This window comes from Vicugna pacos, chromosome 33, assembly GCF_048564905.1.
Source record: "Vicugna pacos chromosome 33, VicPac4, whole genome shotgun sequence".
NCBI classification, from domain to species: domain Eukaryota; kingdom Metazoa; phylum Chordata; class Mammalia; order Artiodactyla; family Camelidae; genus Vicugna; species Vicugna pacos.
In genome coordinates, this window is record NC_133019.1 from 7,161,516 (window position 1) to 7,175,497 (window position 13,982).

General features: G+C 47.8%; 1 protein-coding gene across 2 annotated transcripts in view; it reads left to right on the forward strand.

Moving 5' to 3' along the window:
* SIAE (sialic acid acetylesterase) overlaps window positions 1-13,106 on the forward strand; it is a 33,111-nt gene extending 20,005 nt beyond the window's left edge. For both annotated transcript variants that reach the window (XM_006209836.4, XM_072954124.1), the window contains exons 5-10: window positions 2,021-2,198; window positions 3,606-3,715; window positions 4,294-4,427; window positions 8,061-8,218; window positions 9,226-9,418; window positions 10,673-13,106. In XM_006209836.4, the coding sequence (XP_006209898.1) occupies window positions 2,021-2,198; window positions 3,606-3,715; window positions 4,294-4,427; window positions 8,061-8,218; window positions 9,226-9,418; window positions 10,673-10,924 (1,025 nt within the window). In that variant the 3' untranslated portion in view covers window positions 10,925-13,106. The remainder of the gene's footprint in view (window positions 1-2,020; window positions 2,199-3,605; window positions 3,716-4,293; window positions 4,428-8,060; window positions 8,219-9,225; window positions 9,419-10,672) is intronic.
* The last annotated feature ends 876 nt before the right edge of the window (window positions 13,107-13,982 follow it).

Sequence of the window (13,982 nt, forward strand, 5' to 3'; positions counted from 1 at the left end):
CTCGTGGCACCTGTTGTGCGTTTCTTCCCGAGACCCCACAGTGAACCTTGCCCCTCGTTGTGGGCAGAGGACTCTTCCTCCGACCTCCGACTTCGCTGGCCACGTCCTGGCGGCTCAGCCAGCATCTCTTCAGCTCTGACGCTCTCTTCTCCTCTGGTCTTTCTTCCTTTGTTTCCATGTCTGAGCACAGCTGACTGTTGCCTTTCAGGGCTGCCTCTGATGTGGGCTCCTCCCTCCTCCAGGGCCTTCTCTTCTCCCCCAGGCTCTGTGCTTTCACCCCACTGCTGTTTCGCACCAAGCCTTTATTTCAGGCCGACTCTGCGGCAGGCTGTGTCCTGGGCCGCGAGGATGCAGGAGGGAGCAAGACAGACGCGGCCCCTGCTCTCAGGGCTTACTTAGCTTTGTATTGGGACAAACCCAGTGGAACAAACAAACGCCCCTCTCCTGGTACCTCACCTGTCTCCTTTGCTTCGTTAAACCTTTTAGAACATCTTTTCGTTCTTTCACTGCCTTCCCCCGTGTTCACTCTCTAATCCTTTATAATCTGCCTTCTGCGTCCCCCCAACAGCCTGTTCCCCGAGCGTGACCACTGCTTCTAGGACCTGCTCTCCCCTCTGCGCTGCGGGGCCCCTCCTCTCCTTCCTTCTCTCCCGTCTTCTCCCCGCCCGTTCCTTCGCTTTCTTCCGTCCCTTCCTCCAGACGTGGCCCCTTGTGCTCTTTCTAGTCCTTTTTCTCTTTCGCCTGTGCATGCTTTACCCTGGTAACCTCAGTTGCTCCTGTGTTTTCAAGTATTAATTCATTCAACACATATTTGAGTCCTGCCCTGTGCTGGGTGCTGTTCTACGTGCTGGGGATGCAGCCAACAGACATTCACTGCCTCTCTGTTAGCACCAGACATTGGGAAGAGGGACGTGAGTGGGATGGAGCCCTAACGGTTTAGTGGCGTGAAGGACCCACGAGGCACAGAGCGTTCCGGGAGCACAGGGAAGGCCAGTTGACTAGGCTTTTCATGATCTGCCTTTCATTTAATGTGCTTTTATTTGCTGTTAAAACACCTTAACACTTGTATGTAACTCTTAACGCACTAAGCCGCATTTTGCCATATATTTTACTCAGCTGAACATCTGTTTCCTTCTGCAGAATGTAAGACCTCTGAGGAGAGTCTCCGTGTCTCTGTAATTACTGTGCCCCAGTCACCTGCAAGTGCCTGGCACCTGGCAGGTGCTCAGTCGATACTATTGATTTGAAATTGATTTCAGTTCCCACTATCGCAGTATCAGCACTTTGAGTGCCAGGACCATATCGAGCTTGGCTCTTCCATGAGCCAAACCAGGGACATCTACGCGGTGGCTCTTTAATAGCTGTTGGGTTGGAGTAACCCTGTCAGCTGTGTGTGTGCACAGCCCTCTCCGCATCTGCTTTCTTCTAACAAGGACGTCGCCCCTTCTGGTCTGTGCTGGTTCCTGAGCTGCATGGACAAGTGAGCTGGGTGATGCTAACACTTAAACACTGGTTTTGGTTTCTGCTCCTTCCCCTTTCGGCCAAACTCCTCATCACATGTTTGTCCGTGTTTTCATTACCGTCACTATAAAACTGGATATAAAGCTACACAGAAAAAAATACACCTTTCTTCTTGACGTGCTCCGCACTTCTTGTTCCCTCCCGCAGAGTTAAGTGGGGTTGGATGCTGGGCAAGAGGAGGGTGGAGATGAGGGTGGTTAGGGGCCAGGGCCCTTTCTGCCCCTCACCTGTCGAAGAGGAGTGTTAATACTCCTAGAGTCGCAGGAACCTGCATGTGGCAGGGAGCAGCGGGGAGGCCCTGCTTGCCCTGCCAGAGAGCTCTGGCTTTCTGCCAGTGAGACAGTTGCCTCTCAGTCTTATCTTACGCTTGGAAAGTCTTAGAAGGGAGTGCAAGGGTGGACTCACACCCATTTTTCTCACCTGGACCCAGCTAGGAGCTGTAGTCTGTATCCATCTACTTTTTCCCTGACTGTGTTTCTGTAACTGTTTCTCTGAACAGAAAACTTAGGCCATGGAGATTTCGAGTACATGTCAGCCGTGTGCTGGCTCTTCGGGCGTCACCTGTACGACACTCTGCAGTATCCCATCGGGCTGATCTCCTCCTCGTGGGGTGGGACACCCATTGAAGCCTGGTCATCTGGAAGGTCACTGAAAGCCTGCGGGGTCAGCAGTCAAGGGTAAGAAAGCATCCTCCAGCCTGGGAGAAAGCCTGCCAGAAAATCATGCAAGAGGGAAGGATCACTGCCTCCGCTGGGGAGTGAAGTACACGTTGAATGTCCAGACTTGTACTCAGTGCGTGTAACTTATTCCACAAACACGTCAGGTATTATCTTCTCTGTTATCACCATCAGGATCATCTGAGAATATGTCAAGAAGTGGTTATAGCCCTTTTCCTTAGAAATAGTCATCGCTGATCCGTACTGGAGGCTTTCTGTGTGCCCGGCGCTGTGATAAGCACTTCATATGTATTAGGCCACTTAATACTCACAACGCCTCCTTGAGGGGTGGGTACTATTAACATACGATGGGGTCAAGGTACAGAGTCTGAGAGAGGCTTAGTAACTTGCTCCTGGACACGACCCGTCAGTGATAACGTCTGGCGTCAGTCTGTGCTCCCAACCACGGTGCTGCGTGGCCTGTAAGGAAGGACGGTCACAGGAAGAACAAGTCACATGTAATCAGAAACAGAGGAGAAGACTGACGGTGAAGCCGCACTCAGGAGAAGCTGGGTCAGGAAGAATACTGTGGAGGTGGAGGTGGAGAAGGGGCTAATAAAATCCCAACACTGGCGTTAACACAGAGCTTGACGATCTGTGAAGTGCTTTCACAGACCGTGTCGGTTCCGGGGGGCCCCTGGGAGGAGCGTGGACTTGAGCTCTTGGTATATCTTGAGGAAAGGCCCGCCTGTCGGGAAGTGAGGACGTCCAACTTTGAACAGAAATACTTGCCATCGATAGAGTTGGCGGAATCTAAAGCCAGGCTTCCCAGGTCTCTGGGGACATGGAAGGGACAATTGCAAGGCTGTGGGGAAGTGGGCATTCTCACACACAGCTGCTACAGTGTAAATTCATGCAAGTACCCCATAGAGACAATTTAGGGATACATTCAGAGTCTTTCAAAAATGTGCCTTTGACCTGGCAATTTTATTTCTGGGGATTTATCTTAAGGAAATAATTAGGCTTGTGTGTAATGATTTAGCTCCAAGGAGGATAATCATGGCATTGCTTATTAAAGCCAAGAGCTTAAAACAACCCAAGCGTCCATCCATTGAGTACTTGTTAAATGAATGTATTGCCAGTGTGATAGACTCTTTGCACAACTCTCCCCTTCTCTGGTTTTCATCACTTTATCTGGAAATAGGGATGGCCCATGCTGATTGATACATTTATCCTGAGAAGAACGTGCAGCAAAATTCAGAGGCTGTTCCCATGTTTTCATGTGAAACAGAGGGGTTCAGTTTAACTCTGTGTTACTGTCATCAAGACTTCGCCCCACGTGAAGGCTGGACAGACGCCCAGCTTAGGGACCCTCGTGTGATCAGTCCCTAGCTCTCTCCTGACCCTTGTGTATCTTACTGATTTCAGGTTCCTTCCGTCTGATTTTGTCACTGGTCCCAGTAAACATTCTGTTCTCTGGAACGCCATGATCCATCCACTCCATAACATGACTCTGAAAGGGGTGATATGGTACCAGGGTGAGTGTTCAATTTGCTCTTTTTTCATTGGATCAGTTAACTTTCGCTGTGTAACAAGCCAGCCCAGAACTCAGCGATTTAAAACAGTAATGATTTTATTTAGCTCCCTGTTCTCTGGCTTAGCAGGGTAGTTTTTCTTTCTGGGCTGCTTTGGCTAATTTCTGCTGGGATCATTTATGTGTCTTTGGCCACCTGGCGGGTCATCTGGAGGCTGGATGACCTCGGATGGCCTCTCGCTCACCTCTGCTGCCTGGGGCTGGCTGGCTGTCTGCTGGGGCCTCACAGTCCTCACACGGCCTTGCGTCCCTCAGCAGGCTGCTCAGACTTGCTTGTCAATTACACAGCAGCTTCAGGGTCCCAGGTGTGTCACAAGGGGACAAACTCCAAAGCTAAATTGCTTTTTGAACCTCTGCTTGTGTTGCATTTGCTGGGCCGCATCAGCCTGAGCAAGGACAAGGCCAGTCCAGAGAGCCCGCGGGAAGGCCCACTACCTGAGGGCGTGGATGGAGACGGGGGAGTCACGTGGGGCCGTTTCCGTGTCTTCTCCAGTCTTCTCTCACAGTTTGGACTGTTTTTAGGGGAGTCCAATGTCAATTATAACAGGGACTTGTACAATTGTACGTTCCCTGCACTCGTTGAAGACTGGCGCCAAACCTTCCACCGTGGCTCCCAGGGGCAGACGGAGCGCTTCTTCCCGTTTGGATTTGTCCAGGTACGTGCTGAGAGGAGGACGCGCGGGCACCGGCGTGCCGAGGCCCTGCTGAGCTCTCTTCCCAGGAGTCCCCGTCCCATCTCAGTTCACCAATGGGACAGTGGAATCTTTAAAAAGTTAATAAGTAACTAATATTTATTCTTATTAAAAAGAATTACATGTTCATTAAAGAAGTATTTTAAAAAAGGAAAAAAAAAGCTATTTATAATTCCACCATCCAGAAATAAGCAGACCTCTTCTGCTTAGGTGGTTTTGAAATAGGATGCACGTCCTAAGCCCGTGCTGTGGCTCACCTTTTCTCTTACTGTGAGCATGTGTCGTATTGTGAACATTTTTTCATGCTGGTAGATGTTCGTTTTCTGCACAATTTATGATTGGAGAGTATTCTGAAACATGGTAGTATTGTAATTTATTTAACTAGTCCTCCATAGATGGGCACTTAGGTTACTTTAAACATTTGGCTTTTATAAGCAGTCATGTTTATTTTCTTTGTAGCTAAATCATTACACACATGCTTAATTATTTCCATCAGATAAATTCCTAGAAATGAAACTACCAAGTTAAATTGCACACTTATTAAGGCTTTGAACACGTCCCCAGATTTCTTTGTGGAAACCTACTAATTTGTATACTTTTATGCTCTTAGCACCATGTATGAGAATGACCACTTCCCAGCATTTCATGTTACCTCTCCCGGCTTAGCATGAACCTAGCTCTCACTCATGCCCAGCTCACTGTGCGTGCTTTTTGACTGGACCAATCTTTCTCTTCCATACTCTCCTAGCCAAGTTTTAATCCTCTGGGCCTCGGCCTGGGTGTCAGTTGGGAAGCCTTTTGTGACTTTTGGATTTGGTACCCCTGACCCCATGTGGGTGATTTCTTAGCACCTCCTGCTTTTCCTTTTTGCTTGCATGTAGGTTGTGCAAATGACCGTCTTTTCCTGGATCACATTTATATTCCCAGGACCTAACTGATCAGCAGTTATTGGATATGGCTTAACACACAAATGAAAAAATATAGCAAGAGAAGCCATACTTTTAATTAGTGGTACCTAGGCAGGACTCAGCTCTTAGCCTTGCCTAAAGGGAATAAACATATTTAACCAAGTTCATAACTGCCTTGCCTCACCTGTTCATGTGAGCCCTCCAAGGCCTAGGCTCTCTAGCAGGGTGGTAGCCCTGACTTTTCTGGAACATAGGACATTAAGCAAGTCAGGTGTTATAAAAACGAGGCCCAACTTACAACACAAAAACACAGTAGGCTTTCATATTTGAATTGGATGTACCTACTTCCAGGCATCTGCCTCTGCCTGTCTCACACTCCCTCTCCCCATCTTCCTGTCTCCTCGGCCTTGTCCTATTTCACGTACCTTTTTTTTGGATAAAGATTTTGATAGACCTGCTTTCCACTTACAATTACTTTACAGTCATTTTCTTTCTTTCTTACATTTGTTTTGATTTTGTTTTATTTTCAAAATAGCAACCCTGTCCCCAGTTCTGTATTACTGTTGGTGGAAACTACATTTTGTCTTTTGAGAGAGTTTTTTTTTTTTTTTTGCCTTTCAGCCTACGTACATGGTTATTTGAATGTGACTTCAGTCAGTTCAAACCAAGAATATGTTGAATGCTTAACATATACCGCAAACTGTGTGAGGTGCTAGAAAAACGACCTGAATCCGAGAGACCGGGTCCCTGCACTTGTGCCTTGTGGTTCAGTAGAAGGACCTTAGCCTTGGGTATTGACCTCATCATCATCTACAGTAGGCTGATTGTGGAAAACTGGGAATATAAATGTGTGACTTCAAAGGGAAATAGTCAGGTAGGTAACGTAATGGTTCAGAGCATAGTCTGGGGCTTGTCTAGCCTAGATTCGAATCCCAGCTCTGACTCTTCTTTAGCTGTGTGGTTTTGAACAAGATATTGAACTGCTTTGTTATTTTAATTTTTACATGAGTTAACCCATGGGAGGCCTGGCCTATGTTAGATAATGTCAGTGTTTATTAACGAGAGAAGTCAGAAAATCTGCAGGGACCGCTGGTCTGTAAGGAAAGATGAACTGGCTTGGTACCAGTGCTGGCTGGGAAATGATGCTTGCAGTGACTGGAGCACAGTTAGAGGTGGGACTCGGGCTCTGTGGGGAGAGCAGGGCAAGACCCGTGTACCTGTGAGTCCTTAGCAGAGAGGCGACCCAAAGCATGGGGAAGAGAGAAGAGCGGGAGGCCAGGGACTGGAGTCCCAGGAGTAGGCTTTTTAAAGGAGTTTGGAGGAACAGTGGAACACACAGAGGACTACAGACGCTATCGTAAAGTCCTCTGAAGTGGCCACTTTTATATTCTTTAGCTGTTATATGCCTTCAGCAGCAGCAGTGTTTCTACTAATCACTGCAGGGAACTGAACAAGTGCCCTGCTTTATCTCGGATTAGGAAAAACACAGCAATTTCTTTTGGGTATGGAGTATGCTGGCGCCCCCACGTGGCCAGGAGGCAGTAGTGCAGTCGGTGAGAGTGGAGACCGGCCACAGGAATTCTGAGCCAGCTGCCATTTTAAGACAGCTTCCTTGGCTTGAGTGGCTGTTACTAGCATTTCTCCCTAAGCGCTTCAGGCTGGTCCTCACCGCAGCCCCTTTCTGGTGGCTTTGTTGCAGTGATGCTCAACATGGCACTGGTTCCACTTTCAGTCTTTGTTGAGTGGGAAAGAAGTGGGGTTACTCACTGGATCTTTTTATTCCCGTTTGCATGAAATTTCATTGTGAAGCTTCAGCACTTCTTATCATTTCATATGTTAAAGCCAATTTGCATAGGAGAGTCTAATAAGAATCAAGTGGTAGAGAGATGTACTCTCAGTGGGAAAAACCACAAAGCCACGTGGAAGAGGGTGTGGCTGTCGGAAGGTATGGAGAACTGGGGTCTTTGATGCAGTTGGCCACACGGTCGGGCAGAGTCCTCTCTGCTTCCCTGCAGTGCTTTGCTCTGTGTCACACACAGAGGTACCAGCTCCCTGTTGCTCTGTAACAGATTCCCCCAAACCTGGGGGCTTACAACGTCAACCATTGTGTTTACTCAGGATTCCCTGGGTTGGCCAGGCAGGGCCCGGCTGGGCTGGCTAACCTCTGCTCTGTGACATCAGCTGGGCCTGCAGTTGGAGCTGAAGGATCTAGAATTCACATGACTGGCCCCTCAGCTGGGACGCCTGGGATATTGACTCCTCTCTCTCCTCATGACCTTCCAATTTCTAAGGCTGCTTTCTCTGCATAATTTCTCCAGCAGGGTAGCTGGACTTTTGTTTCACGGCCATCTTAGGGTCCCAAGAAAATGAAATCAGAAGGCAGGGCTCTGGAGGCCAAGACTCAGAAGCAGCACAACATCACTTCTGCTGCCTTCTGTTCGTCAGAGAAAATCAACAGGCCGAGCGCAGGGCCTGTGGGAGGAGAAGCAGGCCACCTCCTGCTGAGAGGGGTGGTGGGGGTGCATTGTGGCGTGTGGGATCAGAGGCTCGGCCACAAGGGTGAGAGGCTCAGGAAGTGCTTGTAGAATGAGGATATGAATGAATGAATGAAGCAGAAGCAGGGTCTAATTGTGACAAAGACTTTCTTCTGACACAATAAAATTCTGATGCAACAATCTCTGCTTTCTAGTTATCTTCCTATTTGTCTGGTGCAACCTCTGATGATGGATTTCCCCAGATCCGTTGGCATCAAACAGCAGACTTTGGCTCTGTCCCCAACGTAATGATGCCCAGAACTTTCATGGCTGTAGCTATGGATCTCTGTGACAGGGATTCGCCTTTTGGCAGGTGGGTGCTTCCTGGGCTTTGCCTGAACAATAATATATGTTCTTTGTCTGTGGCCTTCGCTCTGCTGTCCACTTGTCGGGGGCAGAGAGTAGGTGTCCTAAGGATCGGACCTTAGAAGCATGATCTATCCATCATTGATGCTGCGTGTTTAGGAACCCTCAGCGTCTCAGTGCCTTGATGTAACCTTATTTCTTGCTCACACTGTCTGTCTGAAGATGGTCAACAGAGAGGCTCTGCTGTCATAGTCCTTCACAGATCCAGGGTGACAGAGGCCCAGGGCCATCTGTGCTTCCACAGTCACTTAGGTCTCACATGGGCAATTAGGTGCTTCTGCCTAAAGCAACACAGGTGGCTTCTGCTTCCACCTCATTGGCCAAAGCAAGTCCTGCTCCTGCTCTCCCCGAGGACAGGCCAAAGCCAAAGCCTGTCCTCAGGGATAGCAGAGACGGAATTCTGTCGTGGGCCCGGAGCGGGAGGACTGGCCTCTTTGTGAATCGCCCCGACGACTACCGCACGCTCGCTGAGGGTACAAGGGGATTTCAGTGTGCAGTGGAGCCCAGCACAGTGTCTGGATTACAGTGGGAACTTGTATGAATATTTATTTCTGAGTGAGTGAATGTGTATTGAATGAACGAATAAAACCTGGAGGGGACCAAGTAACGAACAGCTGATTCAGATGAAACACAGGCCTTCTAGTGGTCGGAACTGTCTTCTGTGAGCTCTCCCAGGTTAGCTGCAGTGCCCGCCCTCCCCCCACCCCCTTTATTCCTTCCTTCCAAGTCCTCAGTTATTTCCAGGTCTCTGACTCACAGAAGGCCCGGACTCCCATCATGGCTTCCTTCCACCATTTCTCGTAAGTTGACTAGTCACTGATCACTGGCTGTTTAGATTCAATCAGCTTTATTCTTAAGTTCTTAAAGGGTGCTTTGTGTAATAGTTTTTTTTTGTTTCTTAAGTCACTATTGTTGAGCTGAAACCCAAATTCTCCGCTGTTCTTTATCTTGCAGCATCCACCCTCGAGATAAGCAGACTGTGGCCTACCGGCTGCACCTGGGGGCGCGAGCCGTGGCTTATGGTGAGAAGGTGATCTTTCAGGGACCGGTGCCTCAGAATATCGAACTCTTGGCCAGCCAGGGGCTGCTCAACCTCACGTATTCCCAGGAAATCCAGGTGCAGAGGCAGGACAACAAGACATTTGAGGTGAGGATATTGGGGCTCAGGATTTCCTCCGCACTGAGGCCCATCTCTAACTGCAGCATTTCTATGAGGCAGGTCTTGGTTCGTGGGGCACTGAGTCTACCTCCGAGCGACAAATAAACAGCTATTAATTCATTCGCTTAGAGGCAATTTTGACAGACAGAACAATCAAGGAAGGGAAAGTGAGTCCACATTAGATTGATGTTCCTTGTCTTTTCCCTCCCAGAGCAACCGTCCCGGCTCAGGGCCTGCAGCTTTTTCTGTATGTTACCTGTTGAAAGGATGCTTGCTTCAGAGTATTTCCCTCATCTTTGGATGTCTTTTCTTTTTGTCACGCTATTGTAAATTCTGATTTTGAGTTTAGCATCTCCTTTAAGTGGTTTAAGCTTGGCGACTTGTCACTTAGTGTGTTACTGTAATGAAATGCTAGAATATCTTCTAATACCTGGCGAGGATCCTTCACTGTGTAACTGGGGCTGTTGATTCAAGAGGCTATTCAGGAGTCTTCTGTAGTTGGGGTGGGGGTGGAGGCATTCTGAGATGGGGCATTGAAATGTGTCTTTGGGAATCCTGGGGCCATTAGGCTGTAGGGGGCGGAGTGTGAACAGGGTACCGGAGGGGATGAGAGAATGTTAAAGACCACGGTGAGTTACACAGGAGTTCATCCAGGGCTGCCCCGCCTCTGGAATCCTAACTATGGGTGCTTGGTCACACGAACTCCACTTAGCTTCTCTGGATGCAGGATTTCAGGGGCATCCTAGCTCCTGGGGAGGCTCCGCACACTGAGTTCTCCTCTTCGGTCAGCTGCTGGCCGTGCCCACCGTCTGACCTGGACTCACTGCTTTCTGACTTGGGAACAGCTCATCATCCCAGCTTCCTTCATTCCCCAGCTCCTCTGCGAGCCAAGGAGCAGCCCAGGGGCCGGTGGGCTTCTCTCCCTCCATCCTGCCTGCTTTGCCATCAGGAGGGAGGATCAGCGTTCAGGGCGCCTTCCCTACTTGCTTCATGGGATTATGCTGGTCTCCTTCAGTCATCTAATGTTTTATTTGTTGACTTACTCTTCATGTGAATTTTTATTATCGACCCGTGGCTGTGTTGATCAGACCCAACCTGGACTCAGGTTGGTTCTGGTTATTGTAGGAAACGTGTCCTCAGCTAAGAGTGGCCCCTTCTCTCCTTTCCGTCTGTCTGATACAGCAGTTCTGTCCTGGAATAGCCTTCTAACTGTCCTCATTTGCGTGTGACTCTCCTGTTTAGATCTCATGTTGCAGTGACCATTGGTGCAAGTGGCTTCCGGCTCCCACGGACACTTTCTCCACCTGGACCCTGGCCCTGAACATCAAGTCTTGTCCTGGCACCGTGGCTGCTGTTCGCTATGCCTGGACCACGTGGCCTTGTGAATATAAACAGTGTCCCCTGTACCACCCCACCAGTGCCCTGCCGGCCCCTCCCTTCACTGCTGTTGTCACAGACCGGGCTTCTGGGTCTAACAGCAAGGCTGCTAAGTGAGTTAGTTGTAATATGATGACATCTTAGATGTAAGTGTGGCCCCTTTAGATTTGGGACTTAGGAGTTTAAATGACAACTATTGCTTTTAAAGGAGGCTAATGGAATTGCCTCACTGGGAGCGCCCGGCTAGCACGTGGCTGTTTCCATATTCTGAGATGCCAGGGCCGGTAGGCAAATGAGATCCTTGCCTTTTGTCCCCTGGCTAGGCAGGTATCTGAGTTAGAGTAATTCTCAACCACACACAGCTTGAACCTCTGTGTCAGTCACTTCCCTCCTTACCAGGAGTGAACGATCTGAACACGCCTATCCCCTTACGTCCAGACTGTGGAAACTCAGGGCTGGAAGAGATTTCAAGGCCAGCTCGCATCTATGTGTTTTTTTTTTTTACAAACTCTGACACGTGGTTATCAAATCTCTGTATAAAGTTTCCGTTCTAAACTTCCCAACAGTTTTTCTTTATGTGGAACTGAAGTCGTTCTTCCACTGGGCAAGTCTTTCAGAGAACTGAAGACAGTCCTATTTTGTTCTGAGCCAGAAATCATTCTATTCCTTCAGTCTAAATAATGATCATGTGAATGTTTAAAACAAAGAAACCAGAACTACACACAGGCATTTGGGGAGGTGCTAAGGGACCGACTCGAGGAGGGAAAAGGGCGAGGTGGTGGCAGCCTGGGGGGTGAGAGCTGCGTGACCAAAGCAGTCACTGAGAAGCAAATACAGATACCAGACTCTTCAAAGGTAAGAGGTTTAACTATAAACAGGATAATCCAGATGGAGGAACAAAGTGAGGCTGAAAGTAAAGCTACACGATGGTATTTAGAAAACCACCCAGAGGGACAGATGTGAAAGAGGGCTTTTGTGCCTCCTCCTAGTAATGCTGTTTATAGGTTGATTAAAAGCAGTTAACAGCGCTTGCTAGCTGTCTGTGTAAGAATCTGGAAATAAAAGTGCAATTTTTCTCTCCGGTCAGAACTGGGTTAAAGATGGGCTTGCAAACTGTCCTGTGAAGCTGAGAAAGGAGACTCACCTGTGGGTAGTTTCCATCCCCTTCATGTGAAAAATGAGAAAGCAGTGAGCGCCACTGTCCCCCCCCCCGCCCCCCCCCCGGGGTCCCGGGGTCCCTCTGAACAACAGGAAGTCAGTGCCAGGATTTTATTTAGTAAAAAACCAAAACAACTATGCAGTTTACAAGGAACTGTGGCTCCTTTGAGGACTTCCTAGAGCACAGTTAACGCCTAACCGTTGAGCCTTGACCACGTACTCACCTGGCTTAATGGGAACCACGAACCCAGTAACAGCTCCTGAGAAAAGGTGACCCTGCCTGCCCGCCCCTCCCCACACACGCTCGGGGGCTGATCCAACCGGGAGGCGGCGACACAGTCAGGAGCGCCAGGCCAGGGGCCGCTCACCCCACACCCCAGGGCACACGGTGTGAAATGTTAGGTTTAGGTAGTGGGTAGCTTAATGAAAAGTCATGTGAAAGTTAGTTTTTAATGGCTGACTAATTTAAAACATTCTATAGGAATTCAGCTTATTTCCCAGATTAAAATAAGTTTGAAAAATAAAATTTATAATCACTGTAGAGCATGCTAAAGAAAGGTATAAGCAAGTAAAAAAATTAGCCCAAAGTTCATCATTTGGAAACATTTAACATTTCGTTGAGCAGTCACTTGATTTGAGTCACATTTTACCTACTACATGGCACATGAGTTTATAATCTGTTTTTAACTTATTCTAGCAAAATAATTTTCCTATGTAAATTGAATAGAGATTCAGTTTGTTTCAGTTTGTGGGAGCACGGTTCTTTAACCAGTTTCTCATTAGTGGACATACAGGGTCTTTCCAGTTTTTTCGTATAAAATCAATACTGTGAAGCTGTTACATGCGAACACCGTACCGCACTTAATTTGCTAGGGTCCTTCATGTGGAATGACAGGTTTAAGGGTCAATATGTTTCACATTTTAATACCTACAGCTTACTCCTCCCAAAAGGTTCAACAGTTTACATTCCCACCAAGGCACAGTTCCATTTTTTCCCCTCATTCTCACTGACACCGGATGCTGTCAAATGTAACAGATCTATCTTTAACAAACCAATAGATGAAAATAAAATTAAGTATACTAGGGCAGTGTTTTGCAAGTATTTTAACACGGTAATCCACAATAAAAACATTTTACATCATTCCATGTATCCCTGTATGTACTGTGTGACTGATACACAAATATTTACATACATACTATGGCTGAAACCAAACTTTCAACCTTTTGTCATGCAATGCATTCCAGTATGTTCCGTCTTCTAATTTAATTCTAAAAGATGTGGGTCTTGACTACCAAAGTTTAACAACAAATGGGTTGAGATCTGTAGTTTGAAAAACACCGTTCTAGGAAAGCCACAAAGTAAACTCTTAGTAAACAGTGCACTACTAACTTATTTAAACATTTTTTCAAAATGTCATTCAGAAAATGAATTTAACTGTGAGCTTGTCATTTCCTTAGGCTGTAATAGAATGGAAAGATGTTATATGTTAAATGCAGCAGATATCATTTCTGTGTAAGTGTAAATAGGTTCAGGCATCTTACGAGAAAAGACAAAAGGAAAGCAGTAGCAGCTGTCAGTAATCCCCTTTCCATCCCTGATTTGCTATTACCCACATTTTATTCTTTTGCACTATAAAAGCTGTGTACCTTTAAGACTACGTTAAGAGTCATAAAACTAACATTAGTCACTTCAGTTTCTGATTCCTCACCATGGCCAGTGTGATGTCCTCTAAGTGCTGCTGTCTGGTTCCCTCCCTCTGCTGTCTAAGTCTGTTCCTGTGGACTGCTAGTCCCATTTGTTTTCTCCCCAGTCAGCAGTCATGCAGTCGCAGCAGTGACAGCCCAGTTCTCACCACTCCCTCCCCATCCCTTCTGCTTCTGGGGCCCTTTGGTTCCTTCCCGTTATACCAGCCCTGCTACCTGGTGGGATGGGCAGCAAAGGCATCCCACGAGGTACGTGGAGCTGTGGGTTGGGGTTAGGGATGTGGTAAGTGTCTACCTTTATGCAGTAAGTAGG